Here is a 22,944-nt window from a genome sequence, read left to right as displayed (position 1 = left end):
AAAAGAAAATATAATAGAAATAGTTAACAATATAGAAGGCTAACATACAGTGTTTACAGATGTATTTGCCTAGTACCCGAGTGCTGGGTACTAATAAGGTTTGAAATCCCTGGACTTTTGTCAGTCTGATACTCATAATGAACACGTGGAGGTGCTAGAGGACAAGTACAGAGCGAATAAATACAAACGAAGTGAATTTTAGTCAGCTGTCAGTCAGAAATTTAGTCAGCTGTAAGTCAATTTAGTCAGTCAGTAAAAAGAAAATGTTTATCACGGAAAAAACTGTTCATTTTAAAACAAAATGTCTAAACCTATATCTGTGACATGTACAGTTGTGTGAATATACGTGTAAATTTAGGACAAATTTCGGAGTAAATAGAAAAGAAACTCACTTAGCGTATTTTGTTTCCTCCGAACACCCGTACATTTTTAAAGGAACAGTGTCGTATATGAAGTTATCCCCTTCGATAGCTCAGTTGGTAGAGCGGAGGACTGTAGGTCTGAACTGTGAGTGCGGTAATCCTTAGGTCGCTGGTTCGAATCCGGCTCGAAGGAGGAGCTCTTTTTTTAAACGCAGTGTATAGAAACGTACTACTGCATCAAAATCATTTCAGATTACTTCTTATCATACCTTTGAAGTTGAATAATGGCACTTTTTGAAGCTATCTTTCCCATTTTGGGATTGGGATTTCTGATGTCATCACAGTCTAGGACCAGGAAATCGCCAATTCGCACAATTTAGCACCAGAGGAGGAATACAGAAGCAACGCACTCGCCCACAAATGTTTGCATGTTGTCATTTCCTTTGCCTTTTATGCTGTCAATCATAGTAGATCGATAGGTTTAATCTCATTAAAATATATCCAAAACTTCGGATAGGATATTGGCATCATATAATTTCACTTTACTTATATACTATACAACAGGCCATTCTTATAAACTGTCCATGATCTTCTGTTTTCTGTGACAGGCAAATTATAGATTTATGTGACATTCTTAGCTAAATCTGGTTTTGAATTATGTTGTTCTTCTCAATCTAATCCAGACTGTTGTATGTCAGCAGGCACACTGTTATGAACAAAGGCCGATTTCATCATTTAACAGGGTAATACACTATATTAAAAGTATGTTAGCTGTTTACAAAAGCTTAGCGCTTCATCTGCCTGTGCGCAAAGTGATTCTGACCAATCAGACGGAGAGAGGCGGGTCTTAGAGCCGAGATACGCAGCGCTATTGGCTGAAAGACGGCGGCTTCTTAGAGCACAGATACACGTGCGTGCGTGCGTGCGCGACTCAGGCGCATAGACTGTAAGAAGATCATACATACGGTCTGTGCTTAAACTTAAAACACGGGATATTTCAGCGCAGATACTTAAGTTTGACATTCTTTCTACAGTCAGCTCAATACAAAGACCTCTTAGTTTTAGGAGTGCTGAAAATATTTAGAGTCTAGACTCGCCGCTTGAAAGAACCAGATTATTCTGCGAAAAAAACTGTGAACAGTAATACTGAGAGAAAAAGGCCACATTACGTCCCTCTTGGCTCTCTAGTACTACAAAAATTATAAATTTAAATACATTGTACTTATTAAAAAAAAACTCTATTTTCAGTAGATATATTTTGTTTGAAAGTCTGATTTTCTACTGGAAGATAATTTTGCCAGGAAAAAAATGTTAAATGTTGAAAACGAGTCACTTCAAATAACCTGTTCATGTTCCCAGGGGACTGATAAGGGCTCTTACTTTTTCTTTTTTCTTTTAAGTAAATCTCTGTTTGCCCAGCTTCTGATAAAGGGGAACTATCAATCTCATGGAAATCTAAACCATTCATGGAAATCTGTAACTTATTTTCAGTCAACTCAAACATTCTGAGAAGAATCTGGACCAGATTGTACTCCCACCACCGCCATATTACAAGTCCCTAAATCTCATGTTTAGTGAGATATGCTTCAGCTTTGTCCTGGGAATTGTCAAGACCCAACAAAAGCTCATTTTGCTGTCTATCAGGACAGCTATACCTTTTGCAGCAGTGCTGAAGCCTTGTAATGTATTCCTTTGCTTTTGGCTCCAGAAGACGTTGGCCAGGTGTTGTACACATCTCCACTGTGCTCTAAACAAGTCACGGTTTTCAAACTGACCTGGTGGTACCGGTGAGGAAATATCTGAAGATCGATTGAGGGTATCCTGGCAGACACTCTCTCACAGCAGAATTCATTAATGAAATGCTTCACCTCAAAGCCATTTATTCATCCTCATTTTCCCATACCCATTCACCCCTTGAGTTACTTAATCCCATTTATAGCATGCAGCTACAGAGCTTTTGTACAGGAGGGGAAAGGATGTTCAGCAAACTGAAGCTTGTCAAAAGTTATTTGAGATCAATAATGGTCCAGACTGAACAGTCACTTCTTTACTGTGAAAGTCACTTAACAGCATCATTCTCTTTCCTGTTGTTGAAAACACTTTTTGACCAATAAAACTAAAGATTATAATCTGAATTTAGTGTGTTTTCTCATAAATACACTGTGTGCATAATTATTAGGCAAGTTGTATTTATGAGGCTTCATTTTATAATTGAACAACTATAGTGTTCTGGGTCAATCCAAAATCTTTATAAACCTCAGACCTGAATATATGTGAAGTGAAGTTTTGACTTTCTTAGGAGAACATCTCTGTGTGTATAATTATTGGGAAACTATTACTGTGCAGAATTATTAATGAACATTTTCCATTCTCACTTGTTTATTTTCATTTGTCAGAATAGTAAACAACTCAAAATTTACAAACAAACATTTCTGACATTTCAAAAAGAATAAAAAATCAGTGATTAATATAGTCAGAGTTCTTCTCAATAATGGTCATAAGCCCTCCATTCATGGAGTCTGTGAGTTTCTTGATCTGTTGATGATACACTTTATGTGCAGCAGCAACCACAGCCGTAATTGCAGGAAAAATAAAACATTAATAAGGTTTATTACTATAATTTATTCAAGTTCGGCAGGCCAGATCAAAAGGTTTTAAAGGGCTGCATACCACCCCCAGGCCGTAGTTTGCTCACCCCTGGTTACCCACAGCTTTGATGGATGCATCACAGAAGACAATGAGCTCTTTTCGGTGATCTGCAGACAGGGGCATTGAGGTGCACCTTCTGGGGATTTCAGATTTCGAGTTGTTCCAGGTAATTGAGAGAGTCTTTGCACTGCTTCCAATGAAGCAGTGGAAGCAGTTTCTTTTGAAGCAGTTCAGTGTCCCATTTGCTAACATTATTGGATATGTGAACACACACTATGACTAATGACTGACAGTACTCCCCGTTTAATGAATGAATTGTCATTTACTGTCACCTTAAACTTGAACAGGTCTGTGGTGATCCCAACCCAAGCCTAGGATGTGCTGCATGGGAGGATATGTCTGTCCGAGATCCAGGCCCTGCATGTCTGTAGCAAGGTCCTCACTAGGGAAGGTGCTTGTGATGGTATGACAGATGAGATTTTGTGCAGGGGTATGTTACACTGTGCCATCTTTTTCTGAGCTCTTTAAAGTACACTGATAGATTCCTCTGCAGAAGAGAAAGATTTCAGTCCATCAACATAAAAGTGACATTCAGTGAACTCCATTGCATCACTGCCAAACTCTGTTTCCCCTTTCGTGGCTGTTCTCTTAAGCCCATAGATTGTGACTAATGGGGATGGGCAGTTTCCGAAAACATGGACTTGCATCCTGAACTGCACTACTTCTCTGTCCAGAACATGGTTTTTGAACCCTAACCCTAACCACAGAAAATGTAGGTAGTCACGGTGGTCCTCTCTGACCACAAAGTTGTAAAACATTTGCTCCACATCTGCCATGACTGCGTATGGATCTGTCCGGAAACGCATCAGGACCCCCATGAGGGTTTAGTTGAGATCTGGCCCTTTAAGCAGCACATCACTGAGAGAGATTGTCATTATTGTCACGTTACACACTTGAATCAAAGACTACCTTGATTTTGGAACAGCTGGCTCAACATGGCCCTTGCTTAAGATCTTCTCCATAAAGTCAGCATAATGCTCTCTCAGTTTTTTTTTTTTTTTTTTTTTTTTTTTGAGGTTTCAGTGTTTTGTGGAGTGACATTAAAAAAGTTAGGGCTTGTTCCCTGTTGTTGGGCAGGTGATGTCTGTCTGGGGTACTGAAATGGGAGTGGAGCTACCCAGTTATTTCTGAGTTCATTTTGAGTAGTATCAAAACGTTACTGTTAGTGCTGTCATGCAATTAAAAAAATTGAGAGATTAATTAATTATGATTTGTAATTAATTAATCTAATTAATCTCTTTTTAATCTCACCTAAAAATTTGCTGAGAAAAGCTTCAACTTGAGGTATTTTCATTTAAATTCATTATTACATTATTGTGGCAGATCAAAAGACTGATATAGAACAAAAGAAAGTGACTTTATAAAGTTATTTATTGTTTAACAAACTTTAACAGATGCAGTCACATTCCACAGCATCATCATTATTATTACTATTACTAATCTGCAGTGTTGGGAAGGTGACTTTTGAAATGTATTCCCCTACAGATTACAGATTACATACCCCAAAATGTAGTTTGTAACGTAATCCATTAAATTACTTAAAGTGAGTAACATAATCTGAATACTTTGGATTACTTGATATTGTCATGCTTTTTAAAACGACATGAATGTAGCAACTGCATCCTGAAAATTCTTGTTTGTTCTCTTCAAATTGTCTGTTGAGCCAAAGTCTCCATGAATAAGCAACTGTTTGCTGTAAAGTAGCAAAGACCAAGATCTTCATGTAAGACTAGGAAATCTGAACATAAGATGTTTTGTCTGCTTAAAAACAATAAAAAGCTCAGACTTTCCTTCACCATATTAAAATATTATTGATAGAGAAATGCTTTATGTATGAGATCACTGGTTTAGTCCTGGTTTAGTCCTGGTTTAATCCTGGTTTAGTCCTGGACTGGTTTAGTCCTGGTTTTAGTCTTGGTGTTAGTTCTGGTTTAGAGGCGCACAGGAGGAAGTGCGGTTTACGCAGCGTACGCGAGAAAACTATGGAGTAAGAAAGCTGTCAAAAATATTCGTGCGCATAAAATTGAAATCCGTGCGTATTTGGGAAATCCGTGCATATTTGGCTGTAGTTGCGCATAAAATAAATATTTGTAAACTCTCAAATGAGTCCAGTCATACATAAAATATATTGTGTGTATTTTATCCATCAGAATACGAATTGAAAAATTACGACATCATGAATTACAATCACGAAATGAAAATTTACAATTACGCTTTCATCAGTACGAATACAAATTCACAGACGGAACTTTACTGTCAAAAATACGTCATCACTTCACAGACATTATTCATCGAGCAGAAGAAACATCGATCAAGATCAAGACTGCGCATGCTCAAGTTTGTAGCAGAGGGTAAAAACAGAGTAATAGCACAAGAAGCTACAACAGCGACCAACAAGTGGGTTAATTAAAATCTACTGTAAAAATGTCTTGAATTCGGGAACCGAACGCTGCTGTATAATATTGTGTAGAAACACCTCCTTTGAACGGGAAATTGCACCTATATGTTAGATAACATAGTGGAGCCAGTTGGCTAACATCCGACGTAACGTTATCCCAGGGCTAATTAGCAAATATCAGGTTCTCTGTATGTTTAGATTAAAACATTCACGACTACAGCCACAGCGAGCATCAGCCAGTCTTCACTTCAGCTGCATTTCTCGCATGAAATGCCACCAAAAGTTCCTCGGGACGCTGAAATGTCCCAGTTTACACCAAACACTACCAAACTGTCCTGGTTACAGACGTCACAGCTAATGAAATGTTACACATTACAGTTTAATGCAGCTTCCAGCATCAATTAATGTTCGTGTTTACAGGCAACACCTTGGTATGTTTACAGTATTTACCGGTAAGTTTAACGTCACCGTGACGTGGATGGATTTGCTAATTATAACCCATTATAACTCATGTATAACCCATTGTCTGAAATGCAGCTGAAGTGAAGACTGACTGATGCTCGCTGTGGCTGTAGTCGTGAATGTTTTAATCTAAACATACAGAGAACCTGATATTTGCTAATTAGCCCTGGGATAACGTTACGTCGGATGTTAGCCAACTGGCTCCACTATGTTATCTAACATATAGGTGCAATTTCCCGTTCAAAGGAGGTGTTTCTACACAATATTATACAGCAGCGTTCAGTTCCCGAATTCAAGACATTTTTACAATAGATTTTAATTAACCCACTTGTTGGTCGCTGTTGTAGCTTCTTGTGCTATTACTCTGTGTTTACCCTCTGCTACAAACTTGAGCTGCGCAGTCTTGATCTTGATCGATGTTTCTTCTGCTCGATGAATAATGTCTGTGAAGTGATGACGTATTTTTGACAGTAAAGTTCCGTCTGTGAATTCGTATTCGTACTGATGAAAGCGTAATCGTAAATTTTCATTTCCTAATTGTAATTCTTGACGTTGTAATTTTTCAATTCGTATTCTGATGGATAAAATACACACAATATATTTTATGTACGACTGGACTCATTTGAGAGTTTACAAATATTTATTTTATGCGCAACTACAGCCAAATATGCACGGATTTCCCAAATACGCACGGATTTCTATTTTATGCGCACGAATATTTTTGACAGCTTTCTTACTCCATAGAAAACACAATCCACACGCGGCGCACGGTGTCCGCGCAGTAACTACGGAAAGAAACGTGGTCCGCGTGTTCTCAGGTTAATGACGATGATGAAGGTGTGTGTTTGTGTTTGTGTGTTTGTGTTTGTGTGCGTGTCCCCTCATGTGGCAGGTCACTATAGGACAGTAGTGCAGATATTATGAGCCTATGCAGGTTGTTTTCACCAGTACCAGTAGCTCCGGTTTGACAAGTTGTAGGCGATTTTATATTTGTTATTTTCTTTTATATTTCACGTCGGGAGAATAATTTCCAAGACACGAATGCGTTTTTACCTGTGCACTGCTGACTCTGTTCTACTGGCTCTTCGACCTCGTCCACTGTGTGACTGACGCCGCCAACGTTAACATGACGTTTACATCGCTATTATTGCGCGCTTTCTGTGTGGGTTTCCGGCAATGAGTGGAATTACAGAAATAAAAAATAATAATAAATGTGTTTTTTTGTGTGTGTGTTGTTGTCCCAACAACACATAAAAACAGATTTTATAATAAAGCAACTCGCATACAGAAACAGTAAAGTTAGAGATTAAAAATGAGATTAACGCGATTAAAAAACATAACGCGCTAAATATGACTGTAATTAATTAATCGCAATTAACGCAATAATTTGACACCCCTACTTACTGTGTATTTTTCTTCTTTCTAATATTGATTACATTCTTACAAAGAGTGAAAAAGCGGGGCGATCATTGTTCAGAATGTTTGTCTTAAAAGAGTTCACAGTGGGTGTATGGGTACCTGAGAGGCAGACATCTTCTATCACTACCCACCCAAGGTCAATGCACCTCGCACGTTCCACACTGTTGGGGTCGTTTACCTGATTTGTAGGCTTGAATGATGTCTCTCCCCAGAACATAGCTGCCTGTCTCTTTTGGATGTCAGCTTGACAGTGATCCTCAGGCCTCTCCAGTCACTGGTCACTTTGGCAATGTTGTCAACTATTTTCTTGGGAGGCAGACCCAGAGGACCGAGCTTAGGAGCCAAGGCTGAAGTGACTCTAACTTCTTCTCCTGTGCACCTCATGTACAATAGGTTGTACATGCACAAACTTAATCTTGTTGGGATCGAATTTGGGTGGTAAGATGTCGCTGTGGAGTTCAGATCAGATAGACTTGTGGTAAGGGTGTCCGATTAACCGTTTTTGGGTGATGGTTGTGTGGGCTTCTTCCCTGTGTTTTTAAAGTTTCATTCATATGTTAATTCACCCTGTAATGAGTCCCTGTGTACATGCTGTGTATGTTTCTGGACTTTGGAGTGTCAATGGGGTTGGGATATGATGTCATATGGACTGTGAATGTATATGGGACAGATAAGGGGTGTGTCTCCAACCTTTAGCATATGCCAACCTGTTATGGGACACGTGTTGGGACAAAACTGCTGTGTATGTTTCCATGAAGATGTTAACTCAACAGTTATGCTGGTATAAAAGGCACCCAGTTTTTCTGTGCATCAGTGGGGGAACGTCGACTGCGTTGTCAAGGGACGACCGACGCACACAGAGACGCCGCGTAGGCAAAATCATGCTGAATCAACTTGAATCTTGAGACCTGTACCTGCCTGAACCAATAAACAGACATGTCTGAGAACTGTTCTAACTCTCCAAGCCTCTTTCTTAAGATCCTCTGTTCAGGCTGCCTCCAGGAGAAGCTGACAGTTGCACCTTCAGCACTAAACCTGGAAAACCTGTCCATGTTCCCAGGTGGCCGATAAGGGCCCTTGTACTTTTTAAAAATAAATCTGTTTGTCCAGCTTCTGATAAAAGAGAACCGTCAATCTCATGGAAATCTAAAACATTAATGGAAATCTGTAACTTATTTTCAGTCAAATCAACCATTTTGAGAAGAATCTGGATCAGTTTGTACTCCCAACACTGCCTGGACTTTTTGCCTCTCATGTTTTGTGAGCTGAAGCATAACTTCAGCTTTGACATCGGAATTGTCAAGACTCAACAAAAGCTCAATCTGCTGTCTTTCAAGACATCCTCAGGGACACCAGCTATACCTATTCTTATATTCACTACCAAAAATGTAGGTGGAATTTGAAATCTAACTTTCCTCTGTGTATAGCTTGTTCCCAATTAAACTGGGAACAGAAGAGGCCAATATTATAAGGACTCAGCTTCACAAAGAGTCCAGCCATTTTTCTGAGCTCCAAAGGGTTCAGAAACTGATTCATTTTGAAATGAGAGAGTCATCTTAGTTAGGCATTTTAGGAAAAATAGGCTGAAATGATAAGGGGACTATGAATTACTGTCCTAACTAAAACTAGATTAACAACATTAAAATCACACTATGCAACTTTTCTGGTGGAGGTTCCAACTCATCCCAATGTGAGTGGGCCTGAGAGGAGACAAAATGCGACAGTTAGATGTTCAACCCCACATAGGCAAAGTTGAGGCCATCATGATCTGTCCACATCCACGCACCAAAAAAGAGATCTGATCCTTCCTTGGCCTCACCAGCTGGTATCAGCAGATTGTGCCCCAGTGTGCCATGATTGCTGCTCCTCTCACAGCCCTCACTATGAAGAACCGATGAAATCTTGTGAACTGGACAGAAAAATGCGAACAGGCCTTCAGCACACTTGAGACAACCCTGTGTTCTTCCCCAATCTTGAATAGCCAAGATTTCAAAGAAGGATTCCTGGTGCAAGTGGATGCATCCACAGTTGGCTTGGGAACAGCGTTGGTTCAAGGAGATCCAGGAGAGGAATGCCCCATTCTGTACCTCAGCCAGAAACTGCAGTCAAGGGAGCCAGAGGGGAAGGATGAGCAGATCAGACTCTAAGAGCACTGTCCCCAGGGAGAGCATGTGACGACATGCACACCCATTTCCTTGTCTGCTGTGCTCTGTGCACCAAACACTTTCATTACCAAAAATACCAGAGCATCCACAAAAGTACTGTCCTTACTGCAATAATATGCAACATTGAGACCGGAGAGAATGTCCAGAGTTTAGACATTCACCATGGATCAGTCATTTACTACTTCAATCCAGATCTTCAAAGTAGCTGTGTTTTGCTCAAGATGGTGCAAGTCCTTCTCCACAGTGGCAGACCCAGCCTTGACACATACACCACACTCAAGATCTGAATGAATCTCAATGGCCCCAGAGAGGACTTGGTGCTCAGAACAAGCTGCCAAGACCTAACCATAAGCTGCCAAGACCTACCTATCACGCAATTCAGTCTCATTTCCTCCATTTCCCCCACCGTACATCAGAAGCACTTCCATATTCATAAGGCCTTTACTGCAGCAAAACTTGGCCTTGCTAAGCACTCTCATCCTGTTGATTCTCTGCAAAAGTACTAACACCATCTGTCCCACTTCATTCATTCAGTAAAGCTCAGCCACTGTTCCTCAGCAGCTCAGACTATTCTCACCGCCTCATGAACATGTGCAACTTGGTCCACTGGGGGGCCCAGCTGCTCTCAAGACTCACCTTGGATGGACTCTTCAGGGTCCTGCCAAAGTCCTTCAGCATCAGTTGTCCAGCCCTCAGTGTCTCTTAACAATCTTCTCCCTCTGTTGTCCACCTCAGTCATGTGTCCAGTCAGAAGTCCACCATCAAGATAAACCAGGATGATGCTGTAAACAAGGCAATCAAAAGCAATTAAATCCAATTATGACTCTCCTCCACCTAGGACAGAAGAGCTTCCATTTCTTAGTGTCCCAAAGGAAGCTGTAATAGATCATCTGTATGGCACACAGAATTACCTCACTGAAGGCCTTGTCAAAGTAACTTCTCACAGTCAAGAGATCAGACAGTGCACACCACCTAAAGAGCTCACAGTGCAACATCTACCCCAGTTAGCATCAGATCCAGAGTTACAGCCGCCGAAGCCTCTGGCCTTCATTCCTCCATCAAAGGGTACCCTTAGAGACTCCCTGTTCAGTCATTTCCTGCCCTCTTGATCCAGTTGAGCTGTGCAAAGCAGAGCCTTGGCACCTCGTTTTCAGCTCAACTCCCTCTCATCCGTCTCTTCTTGATGCCAGCCAAATCAGCTGCATCAAAGGGCTACTGACAGCTTAAGTTCGAGCATGCCATAGGGTGGCTACTCATTCTCACAGCCCTGAAAGTTTACACCCCTTAGACCTCCTGGACACCTTGTACTCCAGGCCTGTCCATGAGAATGTAAATCATTTCAGTATAATGTGTAATTCTGTTTCTTTTTTATTTTATTCAGTCTGGGATCCATTCTATTCACATTTGTCGTTTACGTCAGAAAGTTTCCAAACTTGTCTTAAATTGTTGTCAGTTAATGTCATGTTAAACATTCATTACCACTTTCTAATTACTGCATTAATTAGTCCCGTACCTGTCTTCTGCATCTTTGTTGCGTAATCTGTGCTGATGATGCATTCATTGACCAGCCGACATTCCCGTTTTCCCTGCACCCTGTTGCCACCACAGGCCATGTATATGAATGGCACCGTGTTCCAAATAGGAAGTTTACATGTGGGCTCCTTCTCCTCCTTCTCACCCTTCCTCCAATTGACTTACATTGGGATCTTGTCGCTTCTCTCTCTGTAACTGCTGTGGTGAGCCTCCTCATTTTGGTCTTAAAATGTTTGTATTAACCCGCTCTACATGATTCTGAATTTTTCATTCTATTATTTTGTTCCTAAATCAAGATATGAACATAAATAATGGCCCAATCAGATGCCTTCATTCCCCAAGGTCGCTCCTGCTAGCATTAGTAACAGATTTGATTGACAACTAGTGCATTACGTTGTAAGTACGTTATAAGTATGTTATAAGTAAGCCCCATTGCTGTTTTCCGGTGAGAAGGGTGAGCACATTTAATCTCAATCATGATTGGCTCTTGTGGTTGCTATGATACTCACGGTCGGATTTCCAGATATGGAGGGTGGCTCCAGATTCGGTCCTGTAACCGTTATTATCAGGAGCTTCATTTGAGCAGCGCTGAACGCTGTGGGTGACATGACATCCCACTCACTTAGTCCACTTCTTTTATACAGTCTATGGTTGCCATCTGTGGTGCGTTCAAGGGCCGTGGTCATTTTGAGTTTTAGATGAGAAAATGCCATCAGGCCGTTACCAATGTTGTTACACTGTATCATTGTAAATAGGTTTCATTTTAAGTATTTCTGTGCACTTTTACTTGTTTGTATTTGTATTTACTTTATTTAAATATTTATGTTATTATTGTCACAATTATTGTTGAACATTAATATAATTGCTTCATTTATTCATTACTCTTAGTATTTTATTTCTGTCTTCATAGAAGCCTTGAAGCTGTCATGAATCTGTCATCTCATCATTGTCTTATATCATCATGAACATTCATCATCAGTAAAGAGTGGTTAAATGTGCATTAGCGTCCTGTTCATTGTCCTGGCTGGACAACCTGGGAAGATTGAAGATACTTAAATCAGCCCTAAAATACAGTCCTTTCTGAGGTCACAAATGTGGGTGTTCTTCCCAACACCTTTACACTAGATTAAGATTGGATAAAATAACTCAACAACTTTATCAAGTTTAAATAAATCCTGTTTGTTTTGTGTAACAGCTGTACCTTTTCAGAACAGAAGTGAAAGAGGGGGGAGTTTCCAGTCAGAGAGAAGGCTTATAAATACTGGTCTGGAGTCAGGTTTGGTCTACTCCTGGTCGGGTCCTGGTTCATTCCTTGCTGAATTCTGCTTGATGGAGATGAAGGTGCAGGGTGTGGTTCTGCTGGCGCTGCTCTGTGCTGTGGCACAGGGAAAAATCTTTGAAAGATGTGAATGGGCTCGTCTTCTAAAGAGCAGAGGGATGCACAACTATGAAGGAGTGAGCCTGGCAGACTGTGAGTGCAAGACCAGAACTAAACCAGAAATAAACCAGGACTAAACCAAGACCAGACCAGGACCAGTCCTAGACTAGACCAGGGCTAAACCAGGACTAGACCAGGACTTTACTAGGACTAATCCAGGATCAAACCAGGACTAAACTAGGACTAAACTACTAAACCAGGACCAGCAATGACTAAACAAGGACTAAACCAAGATTAAACTAGGACTAGACAAGGACTAGGGCAAGACTAAGCCTGGCAGACTGTGTGCAAAACCAGAACCAAACTAGGACTAGAGCAGGGCTAGGACGAGGAGTGGAATGGACCATGGACTAAAGCAGGACTAGACTATAGGACTAAAACAGGACTAAACAACAACTAGAAATAGCCAGCAGGAATATAGAAAAGGAATAAACAAGTTCTAAAGCAGGACTAAGGGTGTGTTCCTGTTTTGATCCTGATTTGAGCTCAGTCTAGTCCTGATATAAACCTGATTGTCTGGTCTAGTCCAGATTTAATTCCAGATTTAATTTAGATCTGCTACTGGACAAAATCTGTCTACATATGTCCATATAATGTCCTGTTAATATAATTACAGTTTTGTGCAATATTTTAAGTAGCCCTTGTTTCTTCAGGGGTGTGTCTGACTCAACACGAGTCTAACTACAACACCAGAGCCACAAACAGGAACACAGACGGCTCCACAGACTACGGCATTTTCCAGATCAACAGCAGATGGTGGTGTAGAGATGGAGGAGTGAACTCCTCCAACGGCTGTGGAATCCAATGCTCAGGTAAAACTCAGTACTGCGGCTACTGCAACTCGGCAACTACTACTGTTACTACTACTCCTACTACACCTACTACCTTGTCAGTGCCTGTATGAAATGAAAATGTTAAGCGGCTTTGAGGGTTTGGAAAGATTAATGGATTGCCATTTTACTATTACTACAACTACTATTGTTACTTCTATTACTTGAAAAACTGCTGCTGCAGATACTACTGCTATGGAACTACTACTAATAGAGAAAAGACATTCAGTTCTGTCGAATGGACTAAAGTGTTCAAAGATGACTGCTGGTGAACACTGCCTTATATCTGCCTAAAGAGAGACAACAGAGAATCAAAACCTAGGAGAAAGGGTGTAACTACTCCTTACACAATTGGTGTTTCTGAAAAGCTGCAGAGGATTTTCAGACAATGTGAAATCCCCGTGTATTTCAAATCTCCAAACACTCAGACAGAAACTGGTCCTCCCTGACAAAACCCTGGGCCACAAATAAAGCAAACTCCATTCAGAGTAGTGAAGACTGCAGAGAGTGTTATATTGGAGAAACAAAACAGCCACTGCATAAGACATCTCCATCTTAAAGCCACTAACCACTCCTTTGAGGATAGTGAGGTTCAGATTTTAGCAAAACAAACAGAAACTAAACAAATCCGTGTGTTAGTTTCAGAAAAGTTACCCCCTCCTCAGGCAGATATAAAGTAGTTTCCGCCAGTAATCTGACCAGAACTAAAGAAGTTGCTTGGATGAGCTGCTAATTGTCTTTGATCAAAACCTTCTCTCCATTTGACAGAAATTAATTTCTCTTTGCTATGGATCCTATCTGGACAACTGAGGGATTACACATACAACTACTACTAATATTTCTTCTTAAAACGTAAAAATTAGGGTTAAATGGGGATGTGACCTGATCCCACCCAACACTAGATAAGTATAAGGACTAAATATTTAAAAAGATGCTTAAAACAAACCAAAATCTAGTTGGCCTAAACCAGGACTAAACAGGCCTTAGCTTGGACTAGAGCAGGACCGAGGTGTGGAGGGAGCAGAGCCAAACATGTTAGAGTTTTCTTTTATGTTTATCTGATCTTTTTTTCATCTGACTCATCAGCTCTTCTCAGCGATGACCCGTCTGTTGCCATTGAATGCGCCAAACGAGTCGTGCGGGACCCCAATGGAGTCTCAGCCTGGTGAGTCATGTGACCACAACCAACCAATCATAAACCAGAGTCTTATTTACAACCAGAACACTTTGTTTTAAAATATAAAGGGAAAGTAATAAAATGTCAGAGATCAGAAGTCTAACCCACAACCTCCTTACTGAGAGGAGGAGACAGGATAACTACTCTGCCACTGTAACACTTACTGATTTTCTCTTTCTGTTTTTACAGGGTGGCATGGCAACGTTACTGTCAGGGCCGAGACCTGAGCTCGTACATCGCTGGATGTGGAGTTTAAAAGAACATCATAATTTCTTCTTTCTGATAGAACTTTGCTTGATTTTTAACACCGAATCAGTAAAGTTTTTTGTGATTTCTTACTGTAAACCTGAGGCAATAAAGAGTTTGAAGCATTTCATGTTTTTGCTGCTTTCTAGAATTGATGATCAGTATTTAGGATGACGGGGAAAGTGTCTGGGAAGTAGGAAGAACTGAAAGCCTACCTCTTCTAATGTACTTGGCATGAAATGTTTCAGAATTACTATAGAATTTAGTTTTTATACAATAATTCAATAGTATGAACACAAACATTAGTTTTTATTTTTTCTATTTTATTCAATATGTTCAACTAATCAAAGTGAAGTTTATTCTGGCCTTCGTGTGAAACCAATTCTTTCTCACATCGGAAAGTTGATCTAAAAAAGTAGCTGAGCGGATGTGGCTCACATTCAGAACTAACCACTGAAGGTGCACCATGGCTTTACATCTCAGCGCTGTGCTCTTACTCTCAGGTAATTGTTATTTAGTTTTAATTATTTAGGAAATACAATGAGATACATGTTTGTGTAGAGCAGATTTAGAAGTATTGTTGAGGTTTTTTAAGGGTAAACTATATAACTGGTCTGGTGGAGGATCCATAGAGATGTTATTGCTCTGTCTGGATTGTTCCACAGTATGGCATTATATTTTTTACATATATGAATATTCAATAACAGGCAGACACCCCCCACCCCCAAACAGAAAAGTGACATTGTACACCGTTAAATGAAGTTCATTTGAGCCTTTTTCATCTGTTACAATATTTTAAGATGTTTTATCTAATACCCTTTTACGCATTATTCAGGCTATATTTGCACCTAACATTGGTATTGCATTTTTGTTAAAAATAACTGTATCTGTAATGTATCTTAAAACAAATAAACTGTTCACACTGTCCACCTAAGTGATCTATAGAACAAGAAAAAAATGTGGTGGATACAGAATTTGTTTACCGTGAATAAGGGTTGAATGTGCAATCAACTACTGAAAAATTTATTTAAAGTATTCATCAAAACTATATGTAAAAAAATGGCTTGTGATGATCTTGTAATTTTTTTATTCACCAATCTTCCCTCACATTTCTCTTTGCAGTGATCTCTTTGAGTTTATCTGAAGTGAGAGTTAACCTAACAGCTGTTGTGGGATCATCTATAACATTTCCAGACCCAGTGAAGGAGAGAGGATTTTTTTCATTTGGACCTAAATTTGTTGCTTCTGTTTCTGATGGAGTCTTTAAGATTAAAGAAGACATTTACACAAACAGACTTCACTGGAACAGCAGCACTGGACGCTTCACTCTCTCAGATCTACAGAAAAGTGACTCTGGAGTTTACACCATCGACTCTAAAAAAGGAAATGTGTTTTCTAAATATTATGAACTCAGACTCTATAGTAAGTAACATTTTAAGCATTTGTATTAAAACAAAATATCACTCAGTAAAGAAAGACATATAACTGATAACTGTTCAATAGCATTTGTCTGAACTAGAACAATACAAAATAGAAAGAAATCAAACGGTACTTTCATCAAATAAGATCATTGTAACAGCAGTGGGAGCCCTATGTTTGGAAAGCAGAAATAGCCACTATTATTATAAATTGTTAATGAGTCAGATCAAGCTTCTTTTTTTTTTACTTATCTTTTAGAAATAGAGCTTTCATAATTAATTATTCTACAAACAGATCATTAAAACACTGCACAGATCACATGTTTTTCTTGTTTGATATACCGGACTAAACCAGCAGAGAACAATATATTTTAGTCACATATTATTATTTAAATCATTGTTTTATGTGATAGACTCAATAGAAGAAGAGATGAATTGGAATAGTTGCCATATTTCCCCAGCTTAGCACACGTTTGCTGTTGTGTTTGTGATGCGTATGAGACCATTGGCGGGCAGTGAGCTAGTAGTAATGCCCAAGTGTGAGCAAGAATGAGGAAGTCTAAGTAACTCAGGACGGAAGCTTAAGTAAAATCAGAAAAGAAAAACAATTGAAACTAATAAGCTGGACCCCCTCACACACAAACAGACTGGGCACTGATATTGTATCTGGTGACCATGAACGTCCCTCATTTGGTTGTTCACTTAGACCCTTAGTTCACTTAGTTCACTTAGGTTGTCCATTTAGACCCTGTCCCTGATCTTACTTATTTAGAGAAAGTCCTATTTTTCTCTGGTGCCTTACGAATTTAATCAAAAGTGAGATTTAGGTCAATACATATAAAACTGATATATTATCCATTACTTTTCACATGCACTGGCTTACAGGGTTGTAAAGTGTTGGCACCTATCCCTGTGTGTCTGTGTGTGTTACGATCATGGTTATGATTGGTAAAAACTCATATGGCGTTATTGTCATTGAGTTTAAATTTCCTGTCCCTCCATCTTCCACCACATTCAACAAACTGTCCCTCTTTTTCTTCAGTTTGAGATGGTTGCCCTAAAATTGTGGTTTTCAAATCCTAGAATTACATCATAGCCTATACTCCCAGATGTTACAAGAGCTACATTTCGATACTGAATACATGAAACTTTGCCATGAAATATGTACAAGGTAAATTCACAAATAACTGTATATAACAGACTATACAAAGAAGTGGACAAAGGGAGTGCGACATCACCCACAACTTTCAGTTCCAGTCAAATTAAACTCACGAGACTAGCAGTTATAGGAACAAATTTGAAGCCAGTTCCATATTATGAATAAGAATTTATGGACAAAAGAGTGACATAAAAACACCTGGACCACAAAGAGCTGGTGAATATGAACATTTTAATACCAAAATGAAGAGGCTCATTGCAGTAGTTACGGAGAGACTGGTAACAATTTCAAGTCAAATGGAGCCAGAGTCGATGGAGCCGGAAGTGCCCCCATGCTCACTTTCTATTTGGAACACAGAGGCAGCAAGGGCTAGCTATGTCCAGTCTATGGTTTAGCCTGATTTGTATTACTAAGTTGACCCATAACAAGCATCTTTAATAATATTCATTTTAGTTGCCTGCCCTCCATCTGTAATAGGTCTATTATTGAGCCAGGATGTTTTGATGTCATCTCAAACCCGACAATTTATTTTATTTTATTTTTTACATTTTCAGAGCCATTGCCACTCCCAGTTGTGTTCCGTGTGAACGTGAGCGCTGACAGCTGCACTCTTCAGTGTTCAGTGAATCTCACAGAGCAGACCACACTGAGCTGGTTCAGAGGAGAGCAGCGTGTGTACAGCAGCAGCTCTGCAGTGCTGCTCCTCACTGTGCAACTGCAGGATAACACCTCAGAGCACAAATGTGTGTCTCAAAACCCCGCTGATGAGAAGAATGTTATAGTTAATTTCACCAATGTATGTCATTTTGTGGAGTCACAATCATATGAAAACACGAGCGGTAAGAAAGTATATTTTTGTTTTAAGTTCCTTCATTAATTCACTCTGAGGAAATTAGAACAGTTCGTGTAGATTTTTGAGAAATTCAGAAAATTCCAATTACAAAAAAGCAGACTGAAAAGCTCACCAAAGCTCAAAATAAGTCAATTTAAAACAAAGTCAAATTTCAAGTCTTTGTGGCCCAGTTGATCTGAAATCAGGCTTGATAGAGTCTGGGTCAGAAAAAAAAAAAAGTTAGGTTAGTTAAGTTAAGTTAGGTGATAGGCCTAGTTGAAAACCATGACTTTTGGGATGATACAAAAGCAATATAGTCTAGTTCAGGGGCTTCCAACCTGTAGCTTGGAGCTCTGCACTTCCTTCTGTGAAGCCCGTGAAGGGATTTTAGAATCAGGCCTTTATGTATTGTGCTGAATAACACAAATTTGAGTAATTTTAATTAACTGCCTTTTACCTTCGGAAATGGATCATTTTCATTCCCAACTCTGTGCACTAATAGATGGATTATGGTTTATGTTTTATGGGCAGCTAACTGTTCCCATCTAAGGCCTGTCGTGGTTCTTATAGCTAATGAATACATTTCTTGCAACCTCCAAAATTAGTAACTCTCTGGTATTTTCATTTTATAAAGGCAGCTCACCGGAGGAAGAAGGTTACAGAGCCTTGCCAAGGCCTATAAACATTTTTAAAGCACATAATTACAGACATTTTAATTGTGCCTTTGTCATTTTACCCACAGGTTCAGGGAGTTGGTTGTTCCTGATTCCTCTGGGTGTTTTTGGACTCGCTCTGGCTGTTTATGTGACCGTGATACAAGTAACAACTGAAAGAAAAAGAAAGAGAGAGGCAACAGTCTCCTCTGCCGGCATATGAGCACATAAATAGGCTTGGGGGCCAAGACAGAGTGTAAGTGTGTCATTTTCACCAGTAGAGGAAGTCATCAGACCAAAAACTTCTCTTCTCTATTCCTAAGTTTGAGTCATGTGATGTGACTCCATTAAACCTCTTAGTAGTTTTGCTGATGTGTTGAGCCTAAAGAATCCCATATCTGTAGCCTATGCACTGGACGTTAAATGATAAATATTCACAATTAAATAAGTTTGGAAGGAAAAAAATAAGTGTTGGGTTTAGCGCTCACAAGATGTCACAACTGGGGTTGCAAGTAATTAATTACAAATACTCATGTTACTGTGCCTAATTGATTAAACATACAGACTTAAACATACGTACTTGTAATAAATGTTACTTCTAAATCACAGAAGTAGAAGTTAAAGTGTACTGAAAGTCCCATTTGTGTAATGCATTTGTGTCTGCACATTCTACAGCATCAAACACAGAGAACAGAACTGCACTGTCTGCTCTGATCAGTCAGAGTTTGGCAAAATTCAGTTTAACACTTTTTGATTGATCAGGTTTTGAATAAAAGTATGATTTAAAATGCTTCTAAAATTGTAACTAGTGCTCTGAGTAGTATTTTTCATGCACACTTTTTACTTTTACTTAAGCACAATTTTGGCATCAGTACTTGTACTTTTTTAGCCGCATGACTGTACTTGAATACAAATTTTCAGTACTCTTTTGACCCTTGGACATAATACAGGCTTCACTGTCAGATGGAGAACAGTCAGTTGGCTCATGTATTTATTAAGTATACTATCTAGCCACTGTAATTACTAGGTCTATACCACAGACTGGATATATTCACATATTAGATCCCACTGAAGTGATCGAATGAATATTGAGAATTGTGGCTTCTGCATTGGCTTCCCTGATGAGAAAATACATGACTGCAAATGTAAATGCCATTGTATGTGTAATATGGCTTTTTGTGTAATATGTAAAATAAAAATAAAGTATCTATCTAATCTACATCTACACTGACTTGAATTAATTTTATAGAATTACATAACGCTGTACTTATATGGGCAGAGCCTAATTTATATATTTCTAAATAAATAAAGTACAAAATCCCCAAATGTTTGAACTCTTGTGGTTATGTACCCCATATCTCCTGACCTTTGACATCTCATACTATCATGAAAGTGTTTGAGAGATTTGTTCTAGCTCAGCTCAGACCCCCGGTAGCACCATTCGTAGACCCTCTATACTGTAGTTTTGCCTATCAGTCTCATATTGATGTCGATGATGTGGCCATTTATCTTCTGCAGCAGGCTCACTCTCACCTGGATAGTGTTATTTTTCAATTTCTCCAGGACCTTTAACACAATCCAGCCTTTTCTGATGAGTGAAAAGCTGCTCAGAATGGGTGTCAGAGTGGGTGTGACTGGGGACTTTTTCTGATACCGTGGTCAGTAATGTAGGAACTCCGCAGGGTACAGTCCTGTCTTCATTTCTGTTCACTCTCTACACCTCTGATTTCCAGTAAAGCTCCGGGTCCTGCCATTTGCAGAAGTTCTCTGATGAGTCTGCAGTGGTTGGGTGTATCAGAGATGAAGTACAAGACACTGTTTGCAGATTTTGTGGATTGGTCCCAGGCAAACCATCTGCTCCTGAACGTTGACAAGACCAAGGAACTGGTGATTGACTTCAGGAGAAAGAGGACATCAGTGGAGTCCGTCATAATGTGGAAATAGTGGACGGTTACAAGTACCTCAGCATCCACGTTAACAACAGGCTGGACTGGAGGGACAACTGTAAAGCTGGAGATCTTCTACCAGTCTGCGGTGGCATATGCCTTGTACTTCACTGTGGTCTGCTAGGGGAGGGGCACCAGTAAAAGTGACATTGGGCAGATTGACAAATGCATCCGTAAAGCTGGTCACATGATCAACTGTGCACTGGAGACATTTGTCACAGTGAGGGGCAGGAGGACAGTGGACAAACTGCTCTCCATCATGGACACTCCTGCTCCCCCACTGCACCAGACAATAGAAGGACTAAGGAGCTCATTCTCCAACAGGCTCCTACAGCTTCGCTCAAACACACAAGAGATAGGGAACTACATTCATACCATACTCCATACAACAACTCACCCTTATGTAACAGATAATACTCCCTACAACTGTACAACAACTCACCCTTATGTAACAGATAATACTCCCTACAACTGTACAACAACTCACTCTTATGTAACAGATAATAGTCCCTACAACTGTACAACTCATCCTTATGTAACAGATAATACTCCCTACAACTGTACAACAACTCACTCTTATGTAACAGATAATACTCCCTACAACTGTACAACAACTCATCCTTATGTAACAGATAATACTCCCTACAACTGTACAACAACTCACTCTTAGGTAACAGATAATACTCCCTACAACTGTACAACAACTCACTCTTAGGTAACAGATAATACTCCCTACAACTGTACAACAACTCATCCTTATGTAACAGATAATACTCCCTACAACTGTACAACAACTCACTCTTAGGTAACAGATAATACTCCCTACAACTGTACAACAACTCACTCTTAGGTAACAGATAATACTCCCTACAACTGTACAACAACTCACCCTTAGGTAACAGATAATACTCCCTACAACTGTACAACAACTCATCCTTATGTAACAAATAATACTCCCTACAACTGTACAACAACTCACCCTTATGTAACAGATAATACTCCCTACAACTGTACAACAACTCACTCTTATGTAACAGATAATACTCCCTACAACTGTACAACTCATCCTTATGTAACAGATAATACTCCCTACAACTGTACAACAACTCACTCTTATGTAACAGATAATACTCCCTACAACTGTACAACAACTCATCCTTATGTAACAGATAATACTCCCTACAACTGTACAACAACTCACTCTTAGGTAACAGATAATACTCCCTACAACTGTACAACAACTCACTCTTAGGTAACAGATAATACTCCCTACAACTGTACAACAACTCACCTTTAGTAACAGATAATACTCCCTACAACTGTACAACAACTCACTCTTAGGTAACAGATAATACTCCCTACAACTGTACAACAACTCACCCTTAGGTAACAGATAATACTCCCTACAACTGTACAACAACTCACTCTTAGGTAACAGATAATACTCCCTACAACTGTACAACAACTCACCCTTAGGTAACAGATAATACTCCCTACAACTGTACAACAACTCACTCTTAGGTAACAGATAATACTCCCTACAACTGTACAACAACTCACTCTTAGGTAACAGATAATACTCCCTACAACTGTACAACAACTCACTCTTAGGTAACAGATAATACTCCCTACAACTGTACAACAACTCATCCTTATGTAACAGATAATACTCCCTACAACTGTACAACAACTCACCCTTATGTAACAGATAATACTCCCTACAACTGTACAACAACTCACTCTTAGGTAACAGATAATACTCCCTACAACTGTACAACAACTCACTCTTAGGTAACAGATAATACTCCCTACAACTGTACAACAACTCACTCTTAGGTAACAGATAATACTCCCTACAACTGTACAACAACTCACTCTTATGTAACAGATAATACTCCCTACAACTGTACAACAACTCACTCTTAGGTAACAGATAATACTCCCTACAACTGTACAACAACTCACTCTTAGGTAACAGATAATACTCCCTACAACTGTACAACAACTCACTCTTAGGTAACAGATAATACTCCCTACAAACTGTACAACAACTCACTCTTATGTAACAGATAATACTCCCTACAACTGTACAACAACTCACTCTTAGTAACAGATAATACTCCCTACAACTGTACAACAACTCACTCTTAGGTAACAGATAATACTCCCTACAACTGTACAACAACTCACTCTTAGG

General features: G+C 39.5%; 1 protein-coding gene and 1 non-coding gene across 2 annotated transcripts; both read left to right on the top strand.

Moving 5' to 3' along the window:
* The first annotated feature begins 461 nt into the window (after positions 1-461).
* trnay-gua (transfer RNA tyrosine (anticodon GUA)) lies at positions 462-555 on the top strand. The gene is made up of 2 exons: positions 462-498; positions 520-555. It is a non-coding gene; the product is annotated as a tRNA-Tyr (tRNA).
* An 11,774-nt stretch (positions 556-12,329) lies between these two features.
* LOC110159893 (lysozyme C-like) lies at positions 12,330-14,866 on the top strand. Its single transcript, XM_020924495.2, has 4 exons — positions 12,330-12,519; positions 13,140-13,298; positions 14,403-14,481; positions 14,683-14,866. The coding sequence occupies exons 1-4, from the start codon at positions 12,378-12,380 to the stop codon at positions 14,747-14,749; spliced, it is 447 nt and encodes a 148-aa protein (XP_020780154.1). The 5' UTR covers positions 12,330-12,377; the 3' UTR covers positions 14,750-14,866.
* The last annotated feature ends 8,078 nt before the right edge of the window (positions 14,867-22,944 follow it).

Source organism: Boleophthalmus pectinirostris, unplaced genomic scaffold, assembly GCF_026225935.1.
Source record: "Boleophthalmus pectinirostris isolate CB_2022bp ecotype Guang Dong unplaced genomic scaffold, ASM2622593v1 HiC_scaffold_22, whole genome shotgun sequence".
Lineage (NCBI taxonomy): Eukaryota > Metazoa > Chordata > Actinopteri > Gobiiformes > Gobiidae > Boleophthalmus > Boleophthalmus pectinirostris.
The sequence above is the reverse complement of the archived record's forward strand: the minus strand, read 5'-3'. Positions and strand labels throughout refer to the sequence as shown.

Excerpts from the sequence above, each read along its gene's own strand:
- LOC110159893 (XM_020924495.2), top strand. The coding sequence starts at position 12,378 with ATGGAGATGAAGGTGCAGGGTGTGGTTCTGCTGGCGCTGCTCTGTGCT. Across the intron at positions 12,520-13,139 it reads AGGAGTGAGCCTGGCAGACT|GGGTGTGTCTGACTCAACAC; the intron begins GTGAGTGCAAGA and ends TTGTTTCTTCAG. Across the intron at positions 14,482-14,682 it reads CCCAATGGAGTCTCAGCCTG|GGTGGCATGGCAACGTTACT; the intron begins GTGAGTCATGTG and ends CTGTTTTTACAG.